At 55.1% G+C, this 9,566-nt stretch overlaps 1 protein-coding gene across 1 annotated transcript; it reads left to right on the top strand.

Annotated features, from left to right (window-relative positions):
• Window positions 1-8,410: 8,410 nt before the first annotated feature.
• CGCS363_v014046 (uncharacterized protein) lies at window positions 8,411-9,139 on the top strand (the record flags this gene model as incomplete). The annotated part of the gene is made up of 4 exons (XM_036645895.1): window positions 8,411-8,428; window positions 8,492-8,598; window positions 8,712-8,728; window positions 9,066-9,139. The coding sequence occupies 4 exons, from the start codon at window positions 8,411-8,413 to the stop codon at window positions 9,137-9,139; spliced, it is 216 nt and encodes a 71-aa protein (XP_036488998.1).
• Between the last annotated feature and the right edge of the window lie 427 nt (window positions 9,140-9,566).

Below are 9,566 nucleotides of genomic sequence, written 5' to 3'. Positions count from 1 at the left end.
CTTGTACGCGGGAATTGATGCCGAGTTCACCGTTGCGTATTGACATATGTGGATAGTCTGGGGGATTCGAGACTGTAATCGAACGTTGTGCAATATATCCAACTCACTGTGAATAATAGCATAAGTGACATCAAAACAATACTGCTCTCCGCATGACCTGTTTACTCGGATAATAGAACCAACCTATCTTGTAGGTAGGCGCGTTAGGTTTGGCTGTCTGTGTATGTCAGTTGAAAAGCTCCTGCCAAATTTGCGAACGTGACAAAACGGAAGGAAATCGACCGTTGGGCGACTTCCATCTACAAAAGGTTCTTGGATTATACATTCATAAGGAATGGAAGGTGCAAGGCTGCAGCTTCCTTCCAATATTCAGGTTTACCACTACCGCCCAGCGACAAGATCTGATCGAGAGACATCGTAAAAATTAATTTGGCTCCAAAACATTTCACGGTTGATAACAGCGCGCGAACCTACTCCGGGATGTCATCGTCCAGCCACGTTCCGACCAAGGCGAGACTATCAGTCGACCCCTGACGCTCCTGTACAAAAAATGCCAACTTGCCAAGACCGTCGACATCACGAAAAAGATGGTACGCGAGAAGTCAATTTGAACGACCTCAGGAGCCGGATTCGGCCTGGACGGTCCTCAGCGTTGGCGGCCACAGACTACACTCGATACATGTTATGTTCCCCAAAAGGATCGATCCTGGATAAAGACAACAAGACTGACACACACTGAGTCGGCTGATGAATGTCCTTGCCTCCAGTCAATTATGCAAGGGCATCCACACAATTCGACCCAACGTCTTCCTCGCCACGAGCTCCAGTCCCAACCGACTGCCCCTTTTTGACGAAATTTCAACGACACTTCGGACACTTGCCGCCACGACCCAAGCTGTGCACCGGCCATTGTTGGTCCGAGGTCAGTATTACCACTCGCTTTCGTTCTTTCGCCTTCACGATGGAGTTGCTGGTATTAATGCCCAGCAGTATCTCGCCGTCCGGCCCGACGCCGTAAGGCTACCGCGAGTCGGGAAGGCACTGCCTCGGCAGTTTGGCTCGATACCCTGCCACCGAGACCGAAGCCTTGCCAACAGGCACTCATTACTCGGCGTCTCCGCACCTGGCTGGGCCACTTCGACCTGCAGTTTGATGCCGCTGCTGGAGATGGGGTCAGCACCCAAATGAACGGCAACATGGGGCGATCCTGCGGACGGGGGATACTACGCAGTGGAGATGGCCACTAGGAACGATGATCGATTGACCGGTCAGCCGATCGGTGAGCGTGTTTTCCTCAGGAGACGTGGAACCGTCGCCAATGACTGCGCTTCATGTCTGCATGCCGAGCTCATCGCCGCCCGCTTCGAACGCACGCAGGGTACAGCACCCCCTGGGCCGCCTCCAACCGACGGACAAGTTCGTAAAACATATGCCGACGATTCCAACAACTTCACGATTCTTTATTTATCCACCAGAGTCACAACCAAATCTGATAACCCAGCGCAATCCGACAGTGGCTTACCCTTCGCCGACGAGGCCATGTCGCTCGCCGAAGAGGGCTGGCTGGATCTCGGGGTATATCGTCCGTTGAGCCAATCAGCGACCAGGGTTCGGCATAAAAAGATCCGATCCAGATATTCGCAATAGTTGATGCCCAACCATCGCAGTCGACCATGGGAGAAGTCGGACAGCTCCGCCCCCTTCGAGGTCGGTAGGGAGACGAGGTTTCAGCGGCCTGTCGAGGAACGTATGCACCCGGCGGAATGGCACTGCTGGGGCAATCCTCCCGCTAGGCGGTGTTATCCATCTTCCCCACAGCTATGTTGGCCGTATGTATACATACACGCGGGCAGAACACAAACGGGAGCGGGTGGGACGAACCGCCCGGCTTACCAGCTCGTCGGCGCGAAGAAACGACGAACGCAGGAATCACACAGCTGGCGTTGCTTCCCTTGCCGGGTTCCTGACTCAGTGGCTTTCACACGGTAATTGAACATTTGCGAAGGGCCGCACAGCCTTTGCGATAGGTTGCAAGCGATTTGACAATACTTTGAGCTGGCGTCGGGTGGAATCCGACCGATGCGCGTTGCCTGCCCTTGGAAGTGGTCGGGTTGTCCGGAGCGTTGACCGTCAACGGAACCGAGCCATCTTTGGAACTTTGGAAGCGACATCAGTGGCCACGTCTTGGCTACCAAGTAGGCCGACAGAACGATGACGACTTCAGGTGATCGTCCAGGACACCTGGAAGGACGGCGTCTTCGCATGCCGCAGCGCCACATGCCCTCACAGCTGGGCAATATCTGATGCTCCGAAGCCAGCTGGCGTTAGCGGGTCTGAGTGGGCGTCGGACGCAAATCCACATCGCGATCGACCGCATTATTGTCCCAGGCTGTCTCTGTCTCGTGTCGAGGGCTCCCCCCAAAGCTCCCACAGAACGACGCAAAGATGTCGCTGCTCATTCAATCCGCGTTACAGCGACCGGGCAAGAAGGGGGTTTTCTGCTGTTTGTTAAATGAAGCCCCAGAGAAAATACCCATATCGGAAATGCAGCCCGCAGTCCTTTTACGAATCAGATTCCGGATCCATGCCGTTGGGACGCTGAGACAGCCAGCTGGGACAGCTGTTGATTGGCCTAGCTGCCATTTTGGCTAGGATTCAACGGCACTGGCGCCAGCCACCGTTGCTCACGAGCCGGGCTGCTGGGACGTTTTACTGCCCTTGGTTAGCCGGGTTGCCAGCATCACCACATAGCCCCGGCCTCGAGGCTTCTAGACGAGAGGACTGCCACAGGCAAGAAAAGCAGGTCAAGCCTTGCTGCTCATTACAATCGGTCGTCGATGAAATCTTGCACCGTAGGAACGGAACGGCCGGTCATGATCCACGGCGCTACTTGAAGAAACATCCACGCAAGAGCAGGGCCCAACACGGATTGGGTCAAGAGCCACGAACAGCCTCCAGAGCTCCTTTTCATCTACTGCGTCTGCCTTGAGAAGTTGAGGTATGGGAAGCTAACTGTCACAAGTCCCACCCGGACATGGCCGCTGGGTTTTCGCGCTATCGACGGAAATGGCCTTCAATGAAGCCATTTCACAACGGTGATCGCGAGGTAGCTTGTTTCACACTCATCAGAAGTTTGGTAAATGTCTCATGGACGGTTTGCCATCACCAGAGCCCTGTCTAGTGCCGTCGGCAAAGGGAGGAAAGAAAAAGGCTCATCACAGGACGGATCTTTGATACACACACGCGGTTCTATGATGGAAATGGTGGTGGTGTCGAATTCTGGTTCTTCAACACCATCTCCACGGACGCTAGAACAGAGCTAGAAGCTCCAGCCGGGATGACAAGTTCTTCAGCGCAGGGGTTCACCTGACTCGTCAGCGCTCAATCTCACCACTTGCGTCCTCGACAGCCACTCGTGACAACAAGCAGCGGGACTGCACCCCTGGAGGCATCTTGACCGGTGTGGGGCAGGATGCTCATCGAGTGCTTTTTGTGGTCAAGAGGATTTTCAAGACGCCCGCATATTGGTTCCCTCGAAAGTTTAAAATGGCCAGGGCAGGGCTCCAGGTACTGCTCAACCGCTGAAAGGCATTGCTGAGTGGTTTGCTTTTCGCCGGTTGGCTCGGACATAAGGAAAATGCTGGTTTCCTCACACATGGCACTTGACCAACCAGTGTTGAATACTGGCATATAGTCCCGTTGAAGAGCCATCGCTTGTCTCTAATTGCGACACATCGGTTGAACATGTCGGTGTAGTGGTATCACATCCTGCTCGACCACCGCCGGGCGAAGATTCGCGTCACCTGACTGATGCGATAACCACATTGGCCAATTCTGGCAATTTCCAGCAACACGCTCGGGTCTTCATCAAGTTCAAACCCCGCCGACAAGTGCAGAGCTTCGAGAGTTAACTTCTCATCAAAGCACTGACATGCAGAAATGACCTTCATGGGGCATCATCATCAAGGCTCAAAGTTCACACCCTGGTCCGAGTAACATGCATCGAAGTCACACTGGCACCTGCGCACCACGTGAAGAACAAATTGTCGATCCTGATAGGACCCAGCGCACTGCGCCTTGGAGGAACATGTTGCTCCATTTGGAGGAGTCGCGGTACCGCTGGCGGAGCCACCAGAAGATCTTCGGGATTAACGACGAATAGCAACGCTTCAGCGGTTTTGAGGACGACCGCACAGCCGCGGGTGCCGAATTTCGCGACGCCTTTTCGACTCTGGCAGCATCTCCACGGACGTCAAATTTTGACTTGACTTTCTATGCAACGTCGCCGGATAACACAGAAAGTATAATGAGGTTAACCGTTGGGGCTGAAGCTTTGCGACGGAGTGATCGTTAGGATTTCCATTGCAGCCGCCAGCGGCAGGCAGCGCACGGTGATTCTGACCTAGGATGGGACAAGGGCCAAGACAGATGGTCGAATTCTATCTGCAAAAGGACCGGTACATGCCGACACAGGCCTGTTGAGTCAAGAGCAAGTCCAGACTTCATCTCGACATCGCAGATGCAACTTTGCAAAGCAAGTCACGCCTTCTGCCGTTGAAGCACTCCAGAACGTTGGAGTGCTGGTGGGCTTGAGGTCTTAGCCGCGGTGGGTCAGACGACTCTTGTCTGTCGACGAGGACTACCCCATCTCCAAAGACGGGCAATCTCCCTGTTGAACACGAGGCACGAACACCCATCAGCGACACAGCAGCTACGGGGCCGGGCGGCACGAACCCGGGGCTGACGGGAAGGCTGGACGACTGTTGAAAAGCAATGGGACCGCCGTTGACGGTTGATGACATCCCGCCGCCGGTCGAAATGACGTTCCACGTGGTGAAGGGATGACCCAGTCGGAGAAACAGAACACAGAGCAGCTGGTGAGCGAAGACAAGGCGAATTTGAAACGCCCCCGAAAATGGGACAAGTTCTGCAACTAGTGGTGGTTTCTATGTGCTAATGGTGGAGATTGTCAATCATCGCTTGAAGACGACTGCAAGATTGAGGGTGCCAGCAAGTGGACAAATTACTCATTCGTGGGACTCGAGATGGCGATCCCGGCAAATACGATGCAAGATTAATGCCCAAAGTCCTTCATGGAAGATGTCGTCAGCCAGAAGAAGCGGTGACCTTATCTCTTCTTCGGAGATGATGGTATCAGCGTTGGGGGCTTCCACGCCCAGGTTTCAAGGCTGCAAAAGCTGTGTTAGCGTCGGCACCTTGAGGGCCATTGGAAAAAGGAAGAGGGTCTCGTGCTGGCTCATCTGCAATGGACCGCCCAGAAAGTGGCACGAACTGGCAGTGAAGTGGCCTGGCTGTCGTTTCGGTTTGACAAACTCGTTGATGATCTTCGATGCGCAGGGTCATCGCCACGTGCGGTGGCTAGCTGTCCGCAAAACCTTCTCTCCAGTTTCCTCATCGATGCAGATTGCAGTCCGTTGACTTGGGTACGGACAAGATTGACACGCGAGAAGTAATTGGACTGCCGAGGCATGAATATCGCCATACCGGGCTCTACAAGAAATCGATGCACAAGACATGCATAAGACAAACCCGGCCCGCGCGGCCAATTGCATGCGACGACGACGAGGCAGGTCCAAGACGGCGCAGACATGTTCGACCTCCCGTTCTCCTCCTGTTACATTGTACGGAAGACTTATCACCAGCCAAGGCCCTGCAATGGTCGTCTTGTGTGATGCGCATTCCTAACTCGCATCAGAAGTGAGGCAACTAGCTTCTATCAGTTGCTAGGCTTTTTTGGACCGTCATGAACCATCGCTACAACCATGATGCTCGTTCTTGAGGTTCCAGAGTCTCATTAGACATGGGAAATACTGCTTGACTCAGGTGGCGCATAATCGGGGCCAGAATCACCACCAAAAAAGGGCGCGCTAAGGACTAGCAAGGGGAACTGTTTGGACTGCCCGTGGCCACTGGTCGTCCATCAGCCAGTACCGCTCAATCATTAAGCCAAGCCCACATCGGCACCAGTCGTCTGCGCCAGCACCTACCCTTGCTGAGCTGTGTGATGCTCTCCCTTACGTTCACATCTCTCTCTGACGCGATTGCGAAGAGCTACTATTTGTGTACACAGCACAGCACAGAGGACCGCGTCCGTCCGCTCAGAAGCCACACGCAGGTACCTTAACTTTCGGCTCTTGTCGTCATCCCTGTCCGGCTTCAGGCGCATCCAGTGTCCCACCCGTCCACCCGTCGAGGGAGTCAAGATACCGACAGGGTTGATGCACCCTGCTGCTCAGTGTCAGTTCCGTCTTCTTCTCGACGGGACTGTTTCCTCTCTCCTTGGGGCCGTCTCGTTTGCCAGCATTTAATGGGACGCTCCAGCCAGCAATATCGCCCAGACCCCTTGAGCGAGGGACCCCGGCAGCTCTCAGCGCAATGTCTGGGTCATGATGGCACGCAGAGAACGTGCGTTCACTGCTTCCATAATCCCTGCCTAGAAGTCGAAAGTCATGTGTCTGGGGACCCATTGTCGATTGGTAATTGGCAAGAGGCAGACAGGGACGGACTGACAGGAGTCGATGGAGCTGTCGCAGGATGGAGGGAGGCAACAGAGCATCAAGACGACCATGAAAGCTGGGTTCACACTAACGAGGAGCTCCCCGACGATATCTCCCAAGGGGGCTAGCTTCGCACAGTGAGGAAACTCTGTTTCCTCAAGTGTTCCTTTTCAGGCAAGGCGCCAGTCCTTAGGCCTAGGATCACCGCCATCCCAAGTGCAACCCGCGCTCTCTCCCGTTTTGCGTCCCCCTCAATTTTGCGCGTCACAGCCGTCCGTCGAATAGAAGTTGGTACAGACGCAAGCTTCTAGGGGATGAGCCGGCGGGTGCCTGTTTTGTTGCTCCTCTGCGACGGTCCGGAGGGAGGATTTCCCCTGGCGTCGACTAGTGCCAGCGACCAAAATTGGGCAGACTGCCCTACGACAAGGCCTAGACGGTCGAGCAGAACTTGCTGGCGTGGCTGTGGTGGCCAAACCGATTTACGCCTGCTGCTGATGCCACTGCTGCTGTTTTGTTTTGTTTGGCTGTGCCGCCGTCTGGTAGACACGGGCCCGTTGGGCAAAAACATGCTCCCGTTGGCTGCTTCATTTGGCTGGCGGCGACTCTGCTAGCACACCGGTGCAGACCAGACCAGATGAAGTCTCAGACCGATATAAAGGTCGCGACCGGTGAGGAAACGGACCACCAACTAGAGACGGACGACGGAGTACCTGCTGGGCAATCACGTATCTGGACGGAGAGGACCAGGGGGCGAACCCAGAGCAGAAGAAGGGTCTCGCAGCAGGGCATGTCATGCCTTCGGTTGGCCTTATTACCCCGTAAAGTACGTGGGCAATCCGGTGCTGCGCAGCAGGCACGGTGTACGGTACATGGACGTTGGTGACTTGGGTGCTGAGCGAGAACACGGCACACTCCCCCAAGACAAGACCAGACCTTACTTACCTGCTTGCTCCCAAGCCCAAACAAACTCACCTTACGCACACCCCCTCTCCTCGGCCCGGCCTGAGCCTGAGGGAAACTGAATACCAAGGTTGGAGGAACGAACGAGTGAGCGATGGTGAGCTTCAGCGCTCTGAGAGGTCAAAACCAGTGGCTCCAGGGCGTGTTGCACCGCACCCTCCCGGCCCCCTACCACGACCAGTGTTCGTACTCGTCCACTCCTCTTCCTGCCCGATCCGCTCGCTCAGTCGGTTGTCAAGGTTGGCTTCGCAGGCCTGAGGGTCTAGCAGAGCGGCATGGGCAATCACGACCTGGGACTGGGTCCAACGAGATGCTTGGTGCACCCGCCAGTCTCGCTGGGGGGGCTGACTGGGCTTCCCTTCGGGCTCTCAGACAGAGATGTCTTTGCACAGGCATCTTCGCGCTGGCTCCTCCGTCTTATGTCTTCCCTCACTCGCATACCTCCGACGTAGCGGTACTTGCGTATATATGGACCGGCAAGCCTTGCAAGACTGATCCCGGCAACATTCTTTTGCGTGGGTTCCTTTTTAGCGTTGCCCACTCTAATTCATATCCTTCTCGTCCGTCCTCCGCCTCTCTGTCCCCGAAGCACTCAACACACGCTATATACATACGAACCACTCCTCCCACCTCGCTCTTGTTCACATTCCAACGACCTTGGAGTTTAAAATCACATCGTGCCCACCACCCTCCCTCTGTACGAAGCCTTCACGACGCCCTAGCTGCGAGAATACGACCAAACCTTGTTGTTTCCTTCTTTTAAACTGTTAATACCCCTACGGCCTCACTTTTCTCCTCCGCAATCCGGCCTCTCGTCAACACCCGCGTTCACATCGACTTACACCACCACCACTACCACTACCACCACCACCACTGGGCCCGATTTACCGTTACCTCGTCCACGGTTTCACCGAATACTTCACCAACGAAACATGTGCGACTACACTCAAGTACGCATCTGACTCTGAGGAAAAAGGCTCGTCAAGAGACTAACATGCTATTCTTCTCTGCAGAGAGAATTCCGCTGCAGTCACAAGCGCTATATCGTTTCCCGCTGGTGCATAGTTTACATCCGCACGCAGCAGCGCTGTCAACCGTGCGTCACGCACTTCGAGTACAGGTACGTCACGACCATTTCTTTTTCCCCTATGCCTCCGTAGATCCTCCAGGCCCAAGCCAACTCTTTTCCCCCTTCCGACCTCCGAATGGCAGGTAACTAACGTGTATCGGCAGGGGCGATGAACTTTGCAGTATGTCATGACGCTTTTCCCGCCTCTCTCCCTCCTCCCCCCTCTCTGTGTCTCTCGTGCGGGCCTCGCTCCGCCGTGACAGCGCCTCTCCCACCCACGTTTGATTTGCAGGGATTCATTCCACCTGCTGCAAAAAGGGCCCTCTGGGCTGCCCCCACCCAACTCCAACCAAGCAGCCGGAAATGGGACTGGCATGGGTGGGCAGAGTGGGCAGCACCAGCAGCACAATTTGGGTCGAACGAGGCACCAGCACAGCACAGCATGCCTTGCGTGCTTGCATTCAGATGTGCTCTCTCTTTTCTCATGCAGGATGTGAAACTGACAGCTCGACTCGCAGGTGAATGCAAACCCTCGGCGCCCATCCCCTGGGAAAACATGATCAGGCGCAACAACACGCCCATCGGCTTGTAATCGAGTCCACAATTTTTTGCTCTATTGTCGATCACGGTCAACCGCGTCAAATTATGTCCATCTGGGCAAAGGCGCAGATCCGGCACGCAGCGCCTCCGGCTCATCACATTTCGCATTTCCCGACAGCTCCCTCCTCCGACCTCCCGGGTCAAGCTCTCCTCGATGATGGGATGAGGAAGATGCGGGGTTTGTCTTGAGAAATCCATTGTTTTTTTTATCCCTTTGTTTTTTTGGCGGGAAACGCACCCAAGACATGGTGGTCACACAGACACCATGCTCGACAGCTAGTCGGGGTGCTTTTGCCGACATTACCTCCGACTACTGCGCAACTGCTGCAGAACGACGAATCCCCACCAGTCTGCCAACGAGCTGCATCGCGCTAGAGCAGCATTTCCGCGACACGCAAATGGTGCTGGGCAGAGACGAC

Source organism: Colletotrichum siamense, assembly GCF_013390195.1.
Source record: "Colletotrichum siamense strain Cg363 chromosome Unknown KSG_Cg363_contig10, whole genome shotgun sequence".
Taxonomy (NCBI): Eukaryota; Fungi; Ascomycota; class Sordariomycetes; order Glomerellales; family Glomerellaceae; genus Colletotrichum; species Colletotrichum siamense.
This window is presented reverse-complemented; position numbering and strand designations above follow the sequence as displayed.